This window comes from Cherax quadricarinatus, chromosome 29 (assembly GCF_038502225.1).
Source record: "Cherax quadricarinatus isolate ZL_2023a chromosome 29, ASM3850222v1, whole genome shotgun sequence".
In the NCBI taxonomy this organism is placed as follows: Eukaryota; Metazoa; Arthropoda; class Malacostraca; order Decapoda; family Parastacidae; genus Cherax; species Cherax quadricarinatus.
The window spans coordinates 6,019,649-6,042,542 of record NC_091320.1 but is presented as its reverse complement, the minus strand read 5'-3'; the positions used below and the strand labels follow the sequence as shown (position 1 = coordinate 6,042,542).

At 45.1% G+C, this 22,894-nt stretch overlaps 1 protein-coding gene across 1 annotated transcript; it reads left to right on the top strand.

The window, feature by feature from the left end:
* The first annotated feature begins 1,852 nt into the window (after positions 1-1,852).
* On the top strand, positions 1,853-14,178 carry LOC128690416 (asialoglycoprotein receptor 2-like). The gene is made up of 4 exons (XM_053779095.2): positions 1,853-2,178; positions 9,052-9,226; positions 9,522-9,624; positions 13,102-14,178. The coding sequence occupies exons 1-4, from the start codon at positions 2,041-2,043 to the stop codon at positions 13,244-13,246; spliced, it is 561 nt and encodes a 186-aa protein (XP_053635070.2). The 5' UTR covers positions 1,853-2,040; the 3' UTR covers positions 13,247-14,178.
* The last annotated feature ends 8,716 nt before the right edge of the window (positions 14,179-22,894 follow it).

The following is a 22,894-nucleotide window of genomic DNA, read 5'->3' as shown; positions in this document are numbered from 1 at the left end:
AGTCTTGCTTCATGTTGTATCAGTCTTGCTTCATGTTGCATCAGTCTTGCTTCATGTTGTATCAGTCTTGCTTCATGTTGCATCAGTCTTGCTTCATGTTGTATCAGTCTTGCTTCATGTTGCATCAGTGTTGCTTTATGTTGCATCAGTCTTGCTTCATGTTGCATCAGTCAGTCTTGCTTCATGTTGTATCAGTCTTGCTTCATGTTGTATCAGTCTTGCTTCATGTTGTATCAGTCTTGCTTCATGTTGCATCAGTGTTGCTTCATGTTGCATCAGTCTTGCTTCATGTTGTATCAGTCTTGCTTCATGTTGTATCAGTCTTGCTTCATGTTGCATCAGTGTTGCTTCATGTTGCATCAGTCTTGCTTCATGTTGCATCAGTCTTGCTTCATGTTGTATCAGTCTTGCTTCATGTTGCATCAGTGTTGCTTTATGTTGCATCAGTCTTGCTTCATGTTGCATCAGTCTTGCTTCATGTTGCATCAGTCTTGCTTCATGTTGCATCAGTCAGTCTTGCTTCATGTTGCATCAATCTTGTTTCATGTTGCATCAATCTTGCTTCATGTTGCATCAATCAGTCTTGCTTCATGTTGCATCAGTCAGTCTTGCTTCATGTTGCAACAGTCAGTCTTGCTTCATGTTGCAACAGTCAGTCTTGTTTCATGTTGCATCAGTCAGTCTTGCTTCATGTTGCATCAGTCAGTCGTGCTTCATGTTGCTTCAGTCTTGCTTCATGTTGCATTAGTCAGTCTTGCTTCATGTTGCATTAGTCAGTCTTGCTTCATGTTGCATCAGTCAGTCGTGCTTCATGTTGCTTCAGTCTTGCTTCATGTTGCATTAGTCAGTCTTGCTTCATGTTGCATCAGTCAGTCTTGCTTCATGTTGCATCAGTCAGTCGTGCTTCATGTTGCTTCAGTCTTGCTTCATGTTGCATTAGTCAGTCTTGCTTCATGTTGCATTAGTCAGTCGTGCTTCATGTTGCTTCAGTCTTGCTTCATGTTGCATTAGTCAGTCTTGCTTCATGTTGCATCAGTCAGTCGTGCTTCATGTTGCTTCAGTCTTGCTTCATGTTGCATTAGTCAGTCTTGCTTCATGTTGCATCAGTCAGTCGTGCTTCATGTTGCTTCAGTCTTGCTTCATGTTGCATTAGTCAGTCTTGCTTCATGTTGCATCAGTCAGTCGTGCTTCATGTTGCTTCAGTCGTGCTTCATGTTGCTTCAGTCTTGCTTCATGTTGCATTAGTCAGTCTTGCTTCATGTTGCATCAGTCAGTTGTGTTGTAGAGGTCGGAGCGAAGCTCTTACCTCTACAACACAGTTGTTCTTAAAGATCCATTAAGTTATACCATGAATTAATCAAAGCTCCTGGACTTCACCTTAAGAAGCAGACAAAGCAAATCCTATAGTAATTATGGACAAGGTAAATTATAGGGGAAAAATTACTTATTATTAGATAACAGGGGAAATTTCATGCCCCTCAACAGATCAGCTTATGGAATTAATATCAGTTTCGAGAATTGTAACCAGTGGAAAGTAGGTGAAGTTGAGTATGTTGTGCGATATGCTGAGGCAGTAACAACCTTTCTCAGTCTCTCAGTGTTGCTGACTACTAACTTGTGTTAAGTGTAGTGTTCCGCACTGGTGACTGTCTCACCACTTGCACAAACATAACGAGTGAAGGTGACTGACGACAAGTGAGTTTACAACATGCTGACTTCTGTGTTCCAATCACAAAGCTCTCCAAATTCTAAGCAACTTCATCGATTCAGATTCTGTGTCAAATGATGTTTATATATTTTTGAAATTCAATTGATTATACATGATGTGTTAATATTATTGACAGATGGCACCACAAACCACAAGTATAAAGCAAAGAACAGCTGGCATAACCATGAATATTATTTCGTTGATAAACACAGTTTGTAAACAGCAAGAAACCGTGTGACTTTTCAGATAAATTTTGCAGTTTTCTGGAGTTTAAGAGAATATAGAACGTCGAGTGGTTCTACAGGTATTGTTGCACAGACTTTACTTTACAGATGAAGTTCGTGTTGTTGCTCTCTGTGGTCGGGCTGGCCACCTGCCAGTTCAATTTTGGACCTCGACAGTTCTTCAGGGGACAACGTCCAAGACAAGGAGGTTTCAACAGGTTCCCTCAGCAACAAGGCGGCGGCCAGGTGAGCTTGCTACTAAACTTGAGTACTTTTGTGTGTGTGTGCGTGTGTGTGTGTGTGTGTGTGTGTGTGTGTGTGTGTGTGTGTGTGTGTGTGTGTGTGTGTGTGTGTACTCACCTAGTTGAGGCTGCAGGGGTTGACTGCCAGCTCCTGGCCCTGCCTCTTCACTAGTCGCTACTAGGTCACTCTCCCTGAACCGTGAGCTTTATCATACCTCTGCTTAAAGCTATGTATGGATCCTGCCTCCACTACATCGCTTCCCAAACTATTCCACTTCCTGACTACTCTGTGGCTGAAGAAATACTTCCTAACCTCCCTGTGATTCATCTGTGTCTTCAACTTAAAACTGTGTCCCCTTGTTGCTGTGGCCCATCTCTGGAACATCCTGTCTTTGTCCACCTTGTCAATTCCTCTCAGTATTTTGTATATCGTTATCATGGCCCTCTATCTCTCCTGTCCTCCAGTGTCGTCAGGTTGATTTCCCATAACCTCTCCTCGTAGGACATACGCCTTAGCTTTGGGACTAGTCTTGTTGCAAACCCTTGCACTTTCTCTAGTTTCTTTACGTGCTTGGCTACGTGGGTTCCAAACTGGTGCCGCATACTCCAATATGGGCCTAACGTACACGGTGTACGATTAAGATGTCGGAATGCTGTTCTGAGGTTTGCTAGGCGCCCATATGCTGCAGCAGTTATTTGGTTGATGTGCGCTTCAGGACGTTCTTTTTTTTTTTTTTAATTCATGTTAAGCACTAAACCTTTGTGGGTCATTCAGCGCAGTACGTGGTGGAGGCTTGATCCTCCGTCTGTTGAGCGCAAGACAGACGCGCTTTCTATTTATACTCACCTAGATGCCCTGCGCTTCAGGAGATGTGCCTGGTGTTACACTTACCCTAAGATCTTTTTCCTTGAGTGAGGTTTGTAGTCTCTGGCCCCCCTAGACTGTACTCCGTCTGCGGTGTTCTTGTGTGTGTGTGTGTGTGTGTGTGTGTGTGTGTGTGTTTGTGTGTGTGTGTGTGTGTGTGTGTGTGTGTGTGTGTGTGTGTGTGTGTGTTAGTTACCATTTGGTCCTAGGCACATGTCGATTAGACACTAGGCCTGTTGTATGTGCATGAGTGTGTGTGTGTGTGTGTGTGTGTGTGTGTGTGTGTGTGTGTGTGTGTGTGTGTGTGTGTGTGTGTGTGTGTGTGTGTGTGTGTGTTTGTGTGTGTGTGTCTGTGTGTGTCTGTGTGTCTGTGTGTGTGTCTGTGTGTCTGTGTCACCATTTGGCCTAGGCACATGCTGATTAGACACTAGGCCTGTTATGTACATGCTTGTGTATGTCTGTCCGTGTGTGTGTGTGTGTACTCACCTAATTGTAGTTGCAGGGGTCGAGACTCAGCTCCTGGCCCCGCCTCTTCACTGAACGCTACTAGGTCCTCTCTCTCCCTGCTCCATGAGCTTTATCATACCTTGTCTTAAAGCTATGTATGGTTCCTGCCTTCACTGCATCGCTCGCCAGACTGTTCCACTTCCTGACCACTCTACGACTGAAGAAATGCTTCCTAACATCCCTGTGGCTCATCTGAGTCTTCAACTTCTACAAGTGACCCCTTGTGTCTGTGTCCCCTCTCAGGAACATCCTGTCTCTGTCCACCTTGTCTATTCCATGCAGTATTTTGTATGTCGTTATCATGTCTCCCCTATCCCTCCTGTCCTACAGCGTCATTATGTCGATTTCCTTCAACTTTTCTTAACAGGACATTCCCCTTAGCTCTGGAACTAACCTTGTCGCAAACCTTTGCACTTTCTCTAATTTCTTAACGTGCTTGACCCAGTGCGGGTTCCAAACTGGTGCTGCATACTCCAGTATGGGCCTGACGTACACGGTATACGGTGTCTTGAAAGATTTCTTACTTAGGTATCGGAATGCTAGTCTCAGGTTTGCCAGGCGCCCATATGCTGCAGCAGTTATCTGGTTGATGTGTGTTTCCAGAGACATGATCCGTGTTATACTCACCCCAAGATCTTTCTCCTTGAGCGAGGTTTGCAGTCGTTGGCCACCTAGCTTATACTCTGTGTGTGTGTGTGTGTCTGTGTGTGTGTGTGTGTGTGTGTGTGTCTGTGTGTGTGTGTCTGTGTGTGTGTGTCTGTGTGTGTGTGTGTGTGTGTCTGTGTGTGTGTCTGTGTGTGTCTGTCTGTCTGTGTGTCTGTCTGTCTGTCTGTGTGTGTGTCTGTGTGTTTGTCTTTCTGTCTGCCTGTGTGTGTGTCTTTCTGTCTGCTTCTCTCTGTCTCAGAGAGTGGCTCATGAACTAACAGGCATTACACATAATGCAGAGTCGTCATGCCTGATTCCCAATAAGAGAAAATGTGTATTACTTGCCAGTCATGCTTATTATGCCTTATATATACAAGCACAGTACAGCACTTTGTCTGGATGTTTTGGGTTATCCTAGGTAGTTTACACTATGTATGATAACTATATTTATGTGTACCTGTGAGCGAGAGACATACAGAGACAGAGGCAGACAGAGATAGAGACAAACAGAGAGAGAGAGAGAGACAGCCAAAGTCAGTCAGCCAGCCACCCAGTCGGTTGGCCAGCCGGCCAGCCGAATACGTATTACACATATTGCAGAATCATTTTCCTTTACTTAGGGCATAGGTTATAGGACATTCTGGCTGGATGACACTACTAGTGGTATCAAAAACGAAAGGATGTTGCACAAATGTTGTGCATGGGTTATTATCGAGGCTTTTGATATTTCCTCAACTACTTGTGGCCACATCCATCTTAAACTCACTAAACTCTGGGCCAACATCACTGTGTGTGTGTGTGTGTGTGTACTCACCTAATTGTGGTTGCAAGGGTCGAGACTCAGCTCCTGGCCCCGCCTCTTCAATGATCGCTACTAGGTCCTTTCTCTCACTGCTTCCTGAGCTTTGTGTGTGTGTGTTTGTGTGTGTTTGTGTGTGTGTGTATTTGTGTGTGTGTATTTGTGTGTGTGTGTGTGTGTGTGTGTGTGTGTGTGTGTGTGTGTGTGTGTGTGTGTGTGTGTGTGTGTGTGTGTTCACCTGACTGTCGTTGCAAGGGTCGAGTCATACTTCCTGGCCCCGCCCCTTCACTGGTCGCCACTCGGTAAACTCTCTCCCTGCTCCATGAGCTTTATCATACTTCTTCTTAAAGCTATGTATGGTACCTGCCTCCATACCTCACTTTCCAGATTATTTCACTTCCTAACAACTCTATGGCTGGAGAAATACTCCTAACATCCCTGTGACTCATCTAAGTCTTCAATTTCCAATTGTGACTCTTTGTTGCTGTGTGTCCCATTTCTGGAACATCCTGCCTGTCCACCTTGTCGTTTCCTCTCAGTATTTTATACGTCGTTATTATGTCGTCCCTGTCCTTCCTGCCCGCCAGTGTCGTCAGGTCGAGTTTTCTTAACCTCTCCTTGTAGGACATGACCCTAACACCGGGACTAGTCTTGTTGCAAACCTTCGCACTTTTTCTACTTTTCTGACGTGCTTGGACAGGTGAGGGTTCCAAACTGGAGCTGCATACTCCAATATGGGCTTAACGTACACTGTGTACAGGGTCCGGAACGACTCCTTATTGGGATGTCGGAATGCTGTTCTTAGGTTCGCTAGTCGCCCATATGCTACAACAGTTATTTGGTTGATGTGCACCTTAGGAGTTGTGCTCGGTATTATACACATTCGAAGATCCTTTTCCTTGAGTGAGGTTCGTAGTCTTTGGCCCCCTAGACTGTACTCTGTCTGTGGTCTTTTTTGCCCTTCCCCGATCTTCATTACTTTTCACTTGATGTGGTTGAACTCCAGAAGCCAGTTGCTGGACCAGGCCTGCAGCCTGTTCAGATCCCTCTGTAGTCCTGCCTTGTCCTCCTCCGACTGAATTCTCCTCGTTAACTTCACAACGTCTGCAAACAGGGACACATCTGAGTCTATTCCTTCCACCATTCACATATACCAGAAACAGCAACGGTCATAAGACTGACCCCTGTGGAACCCCACTCGTAACAGGCGCCCACTCTGACACCCACTCTGCTGGTTGTCGTTTATAATCTCATTCCTTTCTATGTGGTCCACCCCTCTTCTCCTGATAATCTTCTCCATGACTTTGCATACATGTCAGTGACACTTGTCTGTAGTTTCATGCTGCATGTCTGTCCCAATTTTTAAAAATTGAGACTACATTTGCAGTCTTCCATACCTCAGGTAGTCGCCCTGTGTAGATAATGTGTTGAAGATTATTGTTAGTGGTACACATAGCGCCTCTGCGCTATGTGTATCACTCACAATAATCTTGGACTCACGGAGAGATGTTATCGAACCTCATCGCTTTTGAGAAATCTAGTTCGCTTAGCAGCCTCTTCACCTCCTCCTCGGTTGCATGAATCGTGTCCAGCACTTACTGGCGCATCCCATCTCTCCCTTTTTCTGGAGTCCTTTGTGTCTCCACCCTGAATACTTTTCTGAATCTCATGTTGAGCTCCTCACAAACTTCAAGGTCATTTCTTATAAACTCCCTTCTTCCTTCCTTCCTCAGCCTGATTACCTGGTGTTTGACGGTTGTTTACTTCCTGGTGTGGCTGTACAATAGCTTTGGGTTAGGTTTGGCTTTGGCTCCTATGTCATTTTTGTATTGTTATTGGGCCCCTTCCTTACTTCCTCCCTTCTTGCTCTTCGACTACTTTCCGTGTTCTCCTGGCTCCTTTACCTTCCATACTTCTTCCATTTTCTAGATCACTTGGTTTTAGCCTCTCTACACCTAAGGGTGAACCAAGGGCTCGTCCCGGCCTTCTCATTATGTCTGTTGCCTTTGGGTACAAACCTCTCCTCCGCTTCCTTGTTTAATTGTTGTCACATATTCCATTATCTCATTTACTGTTTTCCTTGCTAGTTCTCTGTTCCACTGGACCTCGTGCAGGAAATTCCTCATGCCTGTGTAGTCCCTCTCTTGTGTCTTGGCTTTATTCGTCCTGCCCTTCCTGCTTCCCTCTCCACTTGTAACTCTACTATGTATTCGAAGCTCAGAATCACGTGATCACTTGCTCCGTGGGGCCTTTCATATGTGATGTCCTCAATCTCTGCACTTGCTCAAGGCGAATACTAGGTCTAGTCTTGCTCGTTTATCCTCTCCCCTCTTTCTGGTAGTGTCCCTAACGTGTTGGTACCTTCATCATCTTAGCCCTCCACGGTTCTGGGCCCCCCTTGTGGCTCCAGGTTTTCCCAGTCGATTTCTTTGTGATTGAAGTCGCCCACAACCAATAGCTTTGCCCTGTCCACGTGGGCCCTTCTGGGCACTTCAGCCAGTGTGCCAACCCTTTCGCTGTTACTCTCATCATATTCTTGTCTTGACCTCCTGCTGTTCTGTGGTGGGTTATACATAACTGCGATCACCACCTTGGGACCTCTTGTCTGAAGTGTTCCTATTATATAGTCCCTTGCTTCTCCTCTGTCCCCTCTCTCCAACTTCTCAAAATCTCTTTAATTTTTTGATGAGCAGTGCCACTCTTCCACCCCCTTGTTTCCTGTGTATGTGTGTGTGTGTGTGTGTGTGTGTGTGTGTGTGTGTGTGTGTGTGTGTGTGTGTGTGTGTGTGTGTGTGTGTGTGTGTGTGTGTGTGTGTGTATCTCATCGATACCTCAATGTATTGCCTCAAATACACCTGTGTTCGGTGAGGCTAGAGTGGCTGCAGGGAGAAAGGCAACATCAATGCGGATAGTCAACGGGTCGAGGAGTGTGCCATGAGAACAACTGGGGACCACCAGTAGGAAATTTCTGGTTCTCACTGCCAGAAGACGAGCGCTGTCTTTTAAAACCTGACACACTCTCAACCATTACTAAGGCTATATTCTCCACTGCTGGGCTATCTCAGTGTGACTGTAGTTACTGGAGAGAGCAGGTCTGGTTTCGAAGCCTGTTAGATTATCCCAGAGCCTGGCTCCATCAATGAAGTTTGAGTTACGAACGCTAACATTGCCCCTAAGGTATTCAGGAAGAATCGCTGCAACAAGTTCACTGGGTGCCACATATAACGACAGGAAAGCAGGTAGTGCAGTCTGTGATGCTTTTGGACACCAGTTTTTTTTTACTTTAAACATTGATTTATGTGTTGTTAATCGATTAGCTGATACGCATTTCTTTTATTTTGCAACCAAACGAACCTCACAATCTAACCTAACCTTGTTAAACTAGTTCGACAATCTCATTCAACATTGCTAAACTAACAAGGAATCCTCACTGAACTCTGCTTATCTAATTTGGCAACCTCACTGAACCTGGCTTCAATAACTTGACCTCATTTAAATATGCTAAACTAATTTGAGTACCTTATTTAACCTTGCTACACTAACTTGGCAATATTATTAAATTTACTTGACATTGTAATCTTGTTAAACTAAATGCAATATAATATCGCCTCATCCTACTCAAGGTTCCTTAGTTCAGCATCAATTTTGTTAGTCTTATTTAGCATTAATATAATGAATTAGTTTCACGATGTTTAGTATAATTTCAGAAGAGCTACTGAGAGACTTAAACATTGTAATCTGCTTACTAGGCAGAATGTTTGTTACTTCGTCTGTTCCAATGGTAATATCTGCCTAAAATAAATATGTACCTACACATGTTATGTGCTGCATGAAATGTTTGCCTTATTGGTGAATAAATAATCATTATTATAATAAAACAAGCGTTAAAATCGTATGAATCAAACAATGTTCACGTTAAAAGGAACGATTAGATGAGTTGTGGCGAAGACACTCAATGAAAAAATATGGGACAATATATTAGGTTCAGGCAGAGTCGCCTAATTATTATATTTTTGTCATTTGTTTGAAGATGACATTAATGAACTGTATGTGTGGTGTAGGCTGACGACGTCCGTGGTGGCAGTGCTTACTACTACTCTTGGAGACACGACGGTGGCAGAAAGTACACTGGTAATGCCGCTGCCAGCTTGTGTGCCAGTCTTGGCGGTGGATGGCAAGCCGTGGGAATCAGCTCCAATGAGGAACTCAATTACATCAACAGCGTTGTTGGCCAAGGTTGGTTTCCATTGTTTTGTGCGTATTATGTTTTGCTCATGGAGACAGAAATTCAAAAGAATAACTGGTCTGTGTACTTCGATCCCTTCAACAGATCCTTTGCCTGCATCCAGTTACCTTGTACATAGCCATGTTTATTTCTTAACATAAAAGGTTTTAGTTAAAGCATAGGTAATGTTTGGAATAATTTATTTAAGTCTTGACATATTTCCCAGTTTATGAGCATTATATTCGTTTCTGTTTTTCTTTTTTAGTTTATTTGACGATTAAACAAGCATTTTTTTCTTCCACGCAGCAAGACTAGAGTACATCTGGACTGGTGGCGTGAAGTCTGGCAACGGCTGGAGGTGGCTGAATGGCGAACCTTTCCGTGTTACTGGTTGGTCACACACTGGAGGGTAAGTTATTCATAGGTATAATGATTTTGTTATTGGGGTTTATAGGGCCACTGACAGCGTACGCTGTATCAGGCCCTTACACTGATGGATGAAATGGTTTGGTGAGAGTATAACTAGAAGGGGTCCTGCAGTGGTTCGTGCTGTGCGTGACCCCTTACTCCTCCTGGTATATGCTGACGACCTACCAGTGATGAAAGACACGTCCCCCTAAATCTATGATAGCGGACGATGTCAAGTTATGAGGATAGGAATGAAGAAATGAGCAGGAAATTGCAAGTTAAATAGCTACTAAAGTCCAACTCCAGCAAGTGCCAAAAAAAAGAAAAAGCTGGATCCTGGAAAAAAGACAGATCATAGGCAGCATTCCACATGGGTGGGAAACAACTTACGAAATCTAAAACATCGAAGAGCAAGAATTTGAACAAACGGGTGACATAATTAGCTAGTAAATTAAATACATTTTTTGACTAAATTGCTTCTCAAAATTAGAGGCGTCTTGATAAAGTTTTACTGTCACTAGCCATCTATCCTAGCTACCAGGAGTGTATTTACCAGGAGTGTACTTACCAGGAGTGTACTTACCAGGAGTGTACTTACCAGGAGTGTACTTACCAGGAGTGTACTTACCAGGAGTGTACTTACCAGGAGTGTACTTACCAGGAGTGTACTTACCAGGAGTGTACTTACCAAGAGTGTACTTGCCAGGAGTGTACTTACCAGGAGTGTACTTACCAGGAGTGTACTTACCAGGAGTGTACTTACCAGGAGTGTACTTACCAGGAGTGTACTTACCAGGAGTGTACTTACCAGGAGTGTATTTACCAGGAGTGTATTTACCAGGAGTGTACTTACCAGGAGTGTACTTACCAGGAGTGTACTTACCAGGAGTGTACTTACCAGGAGTGTACTTACCAGGAGTGTACTTACCAGGAGTGTACTTACCAGGAGTGCACTTACCAGGAGTGTACTTACCAGGAGTGTACTTACCAGGAGTGTACTTACCAGGAGTGCACTTACCAGGAGTGTACTTACCAGGAGTGTACTTACCAGGAGGGTACTTACCAGGAGTATATTTACCAGGAGTGTACTTACCAGGAGTGTACTTACCAGGAGTGTACTTACCAGGAGTGTACTTACCAGGAGTGTACTTACCAGGAGTGTACTTACCAGGAGTGTACTTACCAGGAGTGTACTTACCAGGAGTGTACTTACCAGGAGTGCACTTACCAGGAGTGTACTTACCAGGAGTGTACTTACCAGGAGTGTACTTACCAGGAGTGTACTTACCAGGAGTGTACTTACCAAGAGTGTACTTGCCAGGAGTGTACTTACCAGGAGTGTATTTACCAGGAGTGTACTTACCAGGAGTGTATTTACCAGGAGTGTACTTACCAGGAGTGTACTTACCAGGAGTGTACTTACCAAGAGTGTACTTGCCAGGAGTGTACTTACCAGGAGTATATTTACCAGGAGTGTACTTACCAGGAGTGTACTTACCAGGAGTGTATTTACCAGGAGTGTACTTACCAGGAGTGCACTTACCAGAAGTGTACTTACCAGGAGTGTACTTACCAGGAGTGTACTTACCAGGAGTGTATTTACCAGGAGTGTATTTACCAGGAGTGTATTACCAGGAGTGTATTTACCAGGAGTGTATTCACCAGGAGTGTATTTACAAGGAGTGTACTTACCAGGAGTGTACTTACCAGGAGTGTACTTACCAGGAGTGTACTTACCAGGAGTGCACTTACCAGGAGTGTACTTACCAGGAGTGTACTTACCAGGAGTGTATTTACCAGGAGTGTATTTACCAGGAGTGTATTTACCAGGAGTGTATTTGCCAGGAGTGTACTTACCAGGAGTGTACTTACCAGGAGTGTACTTACCAGAAGTGTACTTACAATATAGTGTTGACTCACAGGGTCCATATATCTCCATCACATTATAGGCTCACAACCAGCTCAGTGGTAGTACCTTCTGCTCACAACCAGCTCAGTGGTAGTACCTTCTGCTCACAACCAGCTCAGTGGTAGTACCTTCTGCTTACAACCAGCTCAGTGGTAGTGCCTTCTGCTCACAACCAGCTCAGTGGTAGTACCTTCTGCTCACAACCAGCTCAGTGGTAGTACCTTCTGCTCACAACCAGCTCAGTGGTAGTACCTTGTGCTCACAACCAGCCTACACTTCACACTCCTAGATAAGACTTGGCATCACAATACTCTAAGACTTCCTCTTTTCCCCTTCTCATATACACTGACGATCTTTCTTCTTTTCATAGCCTATTTAACGCTTCACTTATTTTCTTACTCTATTATATTTTCTGATTTTTTTCGCATCCTCCACTGACCATCTTATCCCTCTACTACCAAGTTTCTAAATACATTGTGAAAGTCTTTCGTTTTCCTTCTTTTGCACTTCCAAACGCGTCTGTTAATCTCTGCGGCTTATTTTCTATTTTTCCTATTCTTTTCACTCAAGTTTTTCTATCTTGAATCGTTCTTTCATTCATAACAACAGTCAGTCTCGCAATTTTATCAAAATTCAATCAACAGAAACCCATTTAACACAGTTTCAAGATTTCTGGTTTGTTTTCGTTTATGTTTAGTTTTGTAAATAAGGTACCAATACCGGTGTTCCAGACTCTTTGGTAACCAAAAACTCTCACGGGAACTGGAGGAGGATTTTAATACACATTCACTTCGGAAGCATATATTACAGATTTGAGAATCCGATTCAGAGGTAAAACAGTCTTTCACCACATGTGAAATCAGTCCTTGAATATGTACGTATACCTGGAGGGTATTCTGGGGGTTTATGCCCCCACGGCCCTGTCCGTCAATGTATTGGCAAACATTAAGCTGTGTGAATTCAATTTTGAGAGCAAGCTGGTTAAGTAGGAATGCAGAAAAAGTGTTTATATCATCGCAACATTTGAAAATGCTTCGATATTTAGAAATAAACAGTATATCGAAACATAAGCCGCATGATGGGGATATTTCACAAACTGTAACCCAGACATGGCGCCAGTATGGTCGTATTCCACCTACTGCTTTTAGCATCAGTTTGATAATAAATTAACTTCTGTCAGTGAAAAAATAACTACAGAAGCTAGAGCTGACGCCTCCTTCCACAATGTTGACTAGTTGATTACATGGAGGTTATTATTGCATACATGCACACTCGCACTGATATGAGGTGATAAACTACTGGACGAGCATTTATAAACACAAAAATATCTTAACAAGAAGTACTTACCGATACCAAATATTACACTCACAAAGGCAGACTTTAATAAACTAAGCAAGGCAAATATACTGACACACGAGACCTTACACAAGCAAACCTTACTTTAAATATACATTGTATATTTCACCAGATTGCTTGTTGTGGAATATCTATTGGACATAGTATCCAGTTTTTATTATAAATTTATTTAGTGATAGTAGACCATGTATAGACTTAGTATTTGTATTTCAGAGCTCAGCGACCTCAGCCTGACAACCGTGAGGGTGGTCGGGAGAACTGCCTGGCCGTCCTCAATAACTTCTATGGTGATGGCATCAAGTGGCATGACGTGGCCTGTCACCATGAGAAAGCTGTCATCTGTGAACGTCGGGCTTAATGCCTCTTCCTCGCAACATTTTTTTTTTACTCTTTCCCTTATTTTCTTTCACTTTCTCCTGCTCTCTCCCTCTCTCATTCCTCTCCCAAGTTCCTTCCGCCATCTGTGACTGGGGAACACCAGAACTCTCTCATCTTTTCCATATCGCTTGCGCTCGTTCTTCCCTCTATCTGCACATTACAGGATGCTTTCAAAATTATTTGTGTTTTCTGTTTCTCTAATTTGATTTTTTTAAGAAGATCCGTGATTCTTCATCTCGGTTTGCAGACTGGGCATCGTTCCTTCTGCAACTTGTATCTTTTTGTATATGTTAATAATAAAAGTCTGAAAAGAGTCTCTCTCTCTCTCTCTCTCTCTCTCTCTCTCTCTCTCTCTCTCTCTCTCTCTCTCTCTCTCTCTCTCTCTCTCTCTCTCTCTCTCTCTCTCTCTCTCTCTCTCTGTCTCTCTCTCTGTCTCTCTCTGTCTCTCTCTCTCTCTGTCTCTCTCTCTCTATCTTTCTCTCGGTTTAATAAACATCTTTATTTCCTAGGTAGAGAGTACCAAGAAAGGCATGTCCTTCCCCTCCGTTGTTCAGTGTTAAGGTCAACATTTGCTTTTGTTCCCCTAAAGATAACAGTGATAATTAAGTACTCGTTTTCTAGCACCTTAAAAAAGTTATATTTCCTTGGAGCTTTGTTCATCATTCCTCTAGAACAATGACAATCTTACTTGCCAGAACCATAATCTTATATCACAAGTTCTGTAAAGTTCTGATGACTGTGTGGAGGTAAGGCAAAAAGATAGAAGTGAAAACATCAGTTACCAGCAGAACTTGTGATATGTGATTAATTTTTTCCAGTCGACTCCGAGTTATTTAAGATATTTATTTATCGAAAATATTGCTTTTGTAAATTAACTTGTTACCATTCGCAAGATAAATAAAAATTATTATGTAAATACGTTGCGTATACTTTACCAATCACCTCGTGACTCAGTTACAATCAGCCACACACAAGATGTGTGGCCCGGTGGCCTGGTGGCTAAAGCTCCCGCTTCACACACGGAGGGCCCGGGTTCGATTCCCGGCGGGTGAAAACATTTCGACACGTTTCCTTACACCTGTTGTCCTGTTCACCTAGCAGCAAATAGGTACCTGGGTGTTAGTCGACTGGTGTGGGTCGCATCCTGGGGGACAAGATTAAGGACCCCAATGGAAATAAGTTAGACAGTCCTCGATGACGCACTGACTTTCTTGGGTTATCCTGGGTGGCTAACCCTCCGGGGTTAAAAATCCGAACGAAATCTTATCTTATCTTATCTCTTATGAGACTAATTAAGGGCTGAAGGAGATGTGTTAGCAACCCCTCAGAGTAGTCAGCAGTGTTTATATTTGAATGAACACGTGTGTCCGCAGTTAGTGTTGTTACAGAGGTACCCTAAGGGAGGTTCCTTGACGCTGGTGAGAGGCTCTTGATCTAGGAAATTGGATCTGTGCTTCAGTTCCCTGAATTGAGCCTGAATGCCTTCCATCCCTCCCACTTGCACTGTATACTCCTACTGATTTAGTTCTCTCCCATGATTATAATAATAATAATAATAATAATAATAATAATAATAATAATAATAATAATAATGTTACAGAGGCGATGATTTGTAGATGAGTTGTTGATGATCGCACAATATGTTCTAGCCAGGAACTAGGTCCTCTCTCTCCCTGCTCCATGTGTGTGTGTGTGTGTGTGTGTGTGTGTGTGTGTGTGTGTGTGTGTGTGTGTGTGTGAGAGAGTGTGTGTGTGTGAGTGTGTGTATTCACCTAATTGTGGATGCTGGGGTCGAGACACAGATCCTGGCCCAGCCTCTTCAATGATCGCTGCTAGGTCCTCTCTCTCTCTCTGCTTCCAGAGCTTTGACATACCTCGTCTTGAAGCTATGCATGGTTCCTGCCTCCACTGCATCACTTGCTAGGCTATTCCAATTCCTGACGACTCTATGACTGAAGAAATACTTCCTAACATCCCTCTGACTCGTCTGAGTCTTCAGCTTCCAATTATGACCCCTTGTTTCTGTGTCCCCTCTCTGGAACAACCTGTCTCTGACTACCTTATCTATTCCACGCAGAGTTTTGTATGTCGTTATCATGTCTCCCCAGACCCGCCTGTCCTCCAATGTCGTCAGTCCGATTTCCCTCAACCTTTCTTCGTAGGACATTCCCTTGAGCTCCGGAACTAGCCTTGTTGCAAACATTTGCACTTTCTCTAATTTCTTGACGTGTTTGACCAGGTGTGGATTCCAAACTGGTGCTGCATACTCCAGCATGGGCCTGATGTACACAGTGTCTTGAACGATTCCTTACTAAGGTATCGGAACGCTATTCTCAGGTTTCCAGGCGCCCATATGCTACAGCAGTTATCTGGTTGATGTGTGCCTCCGGAGATACGCTCGGTGTTATGGTCACCCCAAGATCTTTCTCCTTGAGCGAGGTTTGCAGTCTTTGGCCACCTAGTCTATACTCTGTCTGCGGTCTTCTTTGCCCTTCTCCGATCTTCATGACTTTGCACTTGGCGGGGTTGAATTCAAGAAGCCAGTTGCTGGACCACGTGTCCAGCCTCTCCAGGTCTCATTGAAGTACTGTGTGTGTGTACTCACCTAGTTCAGGTTGCAGAAGTCGAGTCCAAGCTCCTGGCCCCGCCTCTTCACTGGTCGCTACTAGGTCACTCTCCCTGAACCGTGAGCTTTATCATACCTCTGCTTAAAGCTATGTATGGATCCTGCCTCCACTACATCGCTTCCCAAACTATTCCACTTACTGACTACTCTGTGGCTGAAGAAATACTTCCTAACATCCCTGTGATTCATCTGTGTCTTCAGCTTCCAACTGTGTCCCCTTGTTGCTGTGTCCAATCTCTGGAACATCCTGTCTTTGTCCACCTTGCCAATTCCTCTCAGTAATTTGTATGTCGTTATCATGTCCTCCCTATCTCTCCTGTCCTCCAGTGTCGTCAGGTTGATTTCCCTTAACCTCTCCTCGTAGGACATACCTCTTAGCTCTGGGACTAGTCTTGTTGCAAACCTTTGCACTTTCTCTAGTTTCTTTACGTGCTTGGCTAGGTGTGGGTTCCAGACTGGTGCCGCATACTCCAATATGAGCCTAACGTACACGGTGTACAGGGTCCTTAACGATTCCTTATTAAGATGTCAGGATGCTGTTCTGAGGTTTGCTAGGCGCCCATATGCTGCAGCAGTTATTTGGTTGATGTGCGCTTCAGGAGATATGCCTGGTGTTATACTCACCCCAAGATCTTTTTCCTTGAGTGAGGTTTGTAGTCTCTTGCCCCCTAGACTGTACTCCGTCTGCGGTCTTCTTTGCCTTTCCCCAATCCTCATGACTTTGCACTTGGTGGGATTGAACTCCAGGAGCCACTTGCTGGACCAGGTCTGCAGCCTGTCCAGATCCCTTTGTAGTTCTGCCTGGTCTTCGATCGAATGAATTCTTCTCATCAACTTCACGTCATCTGCAAACAGGGACACCTCGGAGTCCATTCCTTCCGTCATGTCGTTCACAAATACCAGAAACAGCACTGGTCCTAGGACTGACCCCTGTGGGACCCCGCTGGTCACAGGTGCCCACTCTGACACCTCGCCACGTACCATGACTCGCTGCTGTCTTCCTGACAAGTATTCCCTGATCCATTGTAGTGCCTTCCCTGTTATCCCTGCTTGGTCCTCCAGTTTTTGCACTAATCTCTTGTGTGGAACTGTGTCAAACGCCTTCTTGCAGTCCAAGAAAATGCAATCCATCCACCCCTCTATGTGTATGTGTGTGTGTGTGTGTGTGTGTGTGTGTGTGTGTGTGTGTGCAATCACCTAATTGTGGTTGCCGGGGTCGAGACTCAGCTCCTGGCCTCCTGTAGAAGGTGGAGATTTCGGGAATGTAAAGCTAGGCATGTCGTTTAGCCTGAAGATTTCGTTGATGGTGAAGTTGAAGGATCCAGGTATAGCTATATTGTGCATATGGGCGTATGTTATACAGTGGATTTTTATGGATTCATCGGCAGGTATTGGCGGTAATGTAGTGCTGGTGGAGGACGAAATTTGAGTGGCCTTGAGTATTTTGGTGGTGTCTGCTTGCAGTTTTGTAGTTGTAGCATGTGTTGGAAATTTTGCAGCACTTTTATTTTTTGCTGTTCCATTTGTTTCTTGAGAAAGTCTCTTCTAGTTGGACATCTGGCAGCGAGGGTGTGGTGCTCATTCTTGCAGTTTAAGCATTTAGGTGGAGTGGTGGTGATGCAAGCCTTGAAATCATATCCTTCGTTGCCGCAGGTCGAACAGAGCTTCTTATCCTTGGTAGGACAATTCTTGATGGTATGCAGTTACGAGTAACAGCTGTAGCATTGTGTGATATGCAAGAATCTCTTGGCTTCAATGTAACTTGGGTTGATATGGAAGTAGTAGATTGCTAGGCCTTCTCCCAAAGCTTGGGTTGCCATGTTGACATCAGTGAAGGTGACCTTTAGCATTGAGGAAGCGTTAGGTATTTTGGCAATATGTTCCACCGTGGTCCAAGGGTTCTGATCTTCTACTGATGATTTAACATCTTCAACAGCGTGAGTTATGATGAGCTTGTTCAGTCGTTTAAGGAACACAGTTCTCTTGGCCCTCAAAGCTGGAGGAGTCATGATCTGAAATCTTCATTCGTAAAGAGAGGATGTAGCGTCAGTGGTGATGAGTTTCTCGTCTTCATTGTCGTCAGAACAGATGACAATGAGAGCGTCTTGGAGCGAGAGAATCTCATTACATTTTACCTGCAATCTGCTGCTAACCTCAGCTTCAAGTGCTAGTTTGGACGACTCATTTACTGGACGAGTTATTTACTGGACGAGTCATTTACTGGACGAGTTATTTACTGGACGAGTTATTTACTGGACGAGTTATTTACTGGACGAGTTATTTACTGGACGAGTCATTTACTGGACTAGTCATTTACTGGACTAGTCATTTACTATCTCGGATTGATCTTCAGACGGTTTGACAAATGCATCGTGAAAGATGACGACGAATGCAGAGGTAAACGTTCTTCTCCCAACGGGAATCGTAGGGAGACTGTAATGGTGAGAGTAAGGCACGTAATCCAACTTACGAACACAGCCTAGCTGGTCAGGACTGTGTTCGTAAGTTGGATTACACTCCAGAATTATAACTACTGTTGACATTTAACGTATAAAGCAAATGAGTGACCACTACGAGATGTAGTGATGTGAGTGGGGTGGGGTAAGGGGGGAAACGGAAGTGCAGGACGTGAGGTAGAGAGGGAGATAGAAGCGTCGTAGGAAGGGAGGGAGGGAGGCTTTAAATATAATAGTTTAACAACGAATCTTTAATGATGATGATGATAATGATGATGATGATGATGATAATAATAATAATAATAATAATAATAATAATAATAATAATAATAATAATAATAATAATAATAATAATAATAACCATACCTGGAGTATAGCTGAAGAAGGTTTCGGGGGTGAACGCCCCCGCAGCCGGGCCTGTGACTAGGCCTTCCGGTGGATCAGGGCATGATCAACCAGGCTGTTACCGCACGTAAGCAGACGTACGAACCACAGCCCGGCTGATCAGGTACTGCCTTTAGGTGCCTGTCCAGCGCCTTCTTGAAGACAGCCAGGGGTCTATAATAACTACAATATAATCAAGCTAACGCTAGATCATTATAATTATTATTATTATTATTATTATTATTATTATTATTATTATTATTATTATTATTATTATTATTATTATTATAATCATAACTAAGCGCTAAACCCGAAAGGGTCATACAGCAAGTGCTAGACCAGAAAGGGTCATACAACACAGTGGAAAGATAAGGTAATTAAGTTTCTGTCGTATTCCATCATCACAGTGCTGAAAGCTGTCAGCCTGAGCTGGAAGACTTCAGTGGAGTCGTGATAGTGTGTGTGTGTGTGTGTGTGTGTGTGTGTGGAGGAGGGGAGGCTGTCAGCCTCAGCTGGAAGACTTCAGTGGAGTTGTGTCAGTGTGTGGGAGGGGGAGGCTGTCAGCCTGAGCTGGAAGACTTCAGTGGAGTCGTGTCAGTGTGTGTGTGGGAGGGGGAGGCTGTCAGCCTGAGCTGGAAGACTTCAGTGGAGTCGTGATAGTGTGTGTGTGTGTGTGTGTGTGGAGGAGGGGAGGCTGTCAGCCTCAGCTGGAAGACTTCAGTGGAGTTGTGTCAGTGTGTGTGTGGGAGGGGGAGGCTGTCAGCCTGAGCTGGAAGACTTCAGTGGAGTCGTGATAGTGTGTGTGTGTGTGTGTGTGTGTGTGTGTGTGGAGGAGGGGAGGCTGTCAGCCTCAGCTGGAAGACTTCAGTGGAGTTGTGTCAGTGTGTGTGTGGGAGGGGGAGGCTGTCAGCCTGAGCTGGAAGACTTCAGTGGAGTCTTGTCAATGTGTGTATGTGTGGGAGGGGAGGCTGACAGCCTGAGCTGGAAGACTTCAGTGTAGTTGTGTCAGTGTGTGTGTGTATGGGAGGGGGAGGCTGACAGCCTGAGCTGGAAGACTTCAGTAGAGTCGTGTCAGCGCGTGTGTGTGTATGGGAGGGGGAGGCTGTCAGCCTGAGTTGGAAGATTTCAGTAAAGCCATGTCAGTTTGGGGGACGAGCGGCTGTCAGCCTGAGCTAAGAGGCTTCAGTAGAGTCGAGTCTGTGTGTGTTGAAAGGTGTGGCTGTCAACCCGAGCTGGAAGACTTCAGTAGGGTCGTGTCAGTGTGAGGGAGGGTGCGGCTGTCAACCTGAGCTGTGAGGCTTCAGTAGGGTTGTGTCAGTGTGTGTTGGAAGGGCAACTGTGAGCCTGAGCTGGGAGGCTTCAGTAGGGTCGTGTCAGTGTGTGTGGGAGGGAGCGGCTGTCAGCCTGAGCTGGGAAGCTTCAGTAGGGTCGTGTCAATGTGTGTGGGAGGGAGCGGCTGTCAGCCTGAGCTGGGAAGCTTCAGTAGGGTCGTGTCAGTGTGTGTGGGAGGGAGCGGCTGTCAGCCTGAGCTGGGAAGCTTCAGTAGGGTCGTGTCAGTGTGTGTGGGAGGGAGCGGCTGTCAGCCTGAGCTGGAAAGCTTCAGTAGGGTTATGTTAGTGTGTGCAGGAGGGTGCTGTTGTCAACCTGAGGTGAGAAAGTTCCGTAGGGTCGTGTCAGTGTCTGGAAGAGAGCGGCTGTCAGTCTCTGCCAGGAGGCTTCAGTAGGGTCGTGTCAGTATGTGTGGAAGTGTGCGTCTGTCAGTCAGAGCTGGAAATCATCAGCAGGGTCATGCAGGTTTGTGTGGGAGAGTGCGTCTGTTAGTCAGAGCAGGAAGACTTCAGCAGGGTCGTGTCAGAATGTGTGTGTGGGAAGGGCGGCTGTTAGCCTGAGCAGGGAGGTTTCAACTGGGTAGTGTCAGTGTGTGTGGGAGGGGGCAGATGTCAGCCTGAGCTGGAAGACTTCACTAAAGTCATATCAGTGTGTGAAGGGCTGTCTGACTGAGCTGGAAGGTCTGGAAACCAGACTCCTTTGAGCGGGCTATCAGACTATTTCTTCTGGGGAGGAGCATCTGACTTTTTCTTCCGAGATGGGCATCCTGTGCTCCATCCTGGCTAGATACAGGGGATGTGGTTAGACGAAAGGTGAGAATTGTCCCATGAAGGAAGACCCCACAGCAGCGGTGAAAGAGGATGGTCCTGTGGTTAGAGGCAGCGGTTGCATAGGATAGGATAGGATGCAGGAGGTACTGCATCCTACTGGCCTCTTCAAAACCCAGTTTCAACGTAGAGCGTATCATTCCTCACGATGTGTTGTGTGTGTGTATGTGTGTGTGTGTGTGTGCACCACGCACACACATGCACACACACACACACACACACACACACCCGCACTTGATAAAGCACGTCAAGAAACTAGAGAAAGTACAAAGGTTTGCGACAAGGTTAGTTCCAGAGCTAAGGGGAATGTCCTATGAAGAAAGATTAAGGGAAATCGGCCTGACGACACTGGAGGACAGGAGGGTCAGGGGAGACATGATAACGACATATAAAATACTGCGTGGAATAGACAAGGTGGACAAAGACAGGATGTTCCAGGGAGGGGACACAGAAAAAAGAGGCCACAATTGGAAGTTGAAGACACAAATGAGTCAGAGAGATAGTAGGAAGTATTTCTTCAGTCATAGAGTTGTAAGGCAGTGGAATAGCCTAGAAAATGACGTAGTGGAGGCAGGAACCATACACAGTTTTAAGACGAGGTTTGATAAAGCTCATGGAGCGGGGAGAGAGAGGGCCTAGTAGCAACCGGTGAAGAGGCGGGGCCAGGAGCTAGGACTCGACCCCTGCAACAACAAATAGGTGAGTACACACACACACACACACACACACACACACACACACACACACACACACACACACAAACACACACACACACACACACACACACACACACACACACACACCGAGCATGTCTCCGGAAGCACACATCAATCAGATAACTGCTGCAGCATATGGGCGCCTGGCAAACCTGAGAACAGCATTCCGATACCTTAGTAAGGAATCATTCAAGACACTGTACACCGTGTATGTCAGGCCCATACTGGAGTATGCAGCACCTGTTTGGAACCCGCACTTGATAAAGCACGTCAAGAAACTAGAGAAAGTACAAAGGTTTGCGACAAGGTTAGTTCCAGAGCTAAGGGGAATGTCCTATGAAGAAAGATTAAGGGAAATCGGCCTGACGACACTGGAGGACAGGAGGGTCAGGGGAGACATGATAACGACATATAAAATACTGCGTGGAATAGACAAGGTGGACAAAGACAGGATGTTCCAGGGAGGGGACACAGAAACAAGAGGCCACAATTGGAAGTTGAAGACACAAATGAGTCAGAGAGATAGTAGGAAGTATTTCTTCAGTCATAGAGTTGTAAGGCAGTGGAATAGCCTAGAAAATGACGTAGTGGAGGCAGGAACCATACACAGTTTTAAGACGAGGTTTGATAAAGCTCATGGAGCGGGGAGAGAGAGGGCCTAGTAGCAACCGGTGAAGAGGCGGGGCCAGGAGCTAGGACTCGACCCCTGCAACCACAAATAGGTGAGTACAAATAGGTGAGTACACACACACACACACAACAGTACAGTGTCAAATTCGGCTCCACACGCAACTGAAGTGTAATGGGCTGCCTTACACTTGGACTTCTGGTGGCAAAACTTCTGGTACTCAGACTTGTACAAGGAAAGGGAGACATACGACTTCACATCGAATTCCCTCCACCCAATATTTAGGTACATGGGCAAGTACGGTTGGTAGAATGTGAGAGCTAGTCAATTAGTGTTTACCTGAAAAGAGCATTTGGCTAACTGCCAAAGGTACTCAGTATTCGGGTAGTAATGGACGAGGGCAAACCTACAACAACACTAAGAACTGCACAACATCAGTCATCACCTCTGGAACCGATGGTGAGCTCGGATAGTATTTCTGCCGTCATGAAGCCGCCAGATGAATCGCTCAGCGTGCTAACAAGAAGGCGAAACAAATAGTTGTAGCCAGGGAGACTTAACTACCTACCTCAGACTTATTTTTTAGTCTGATTTTGATCTTGCATTTTCGTGTATTTCATCGCGTTTTCATATTTCATCTTAGGTAAACAGACTGTGTTCGA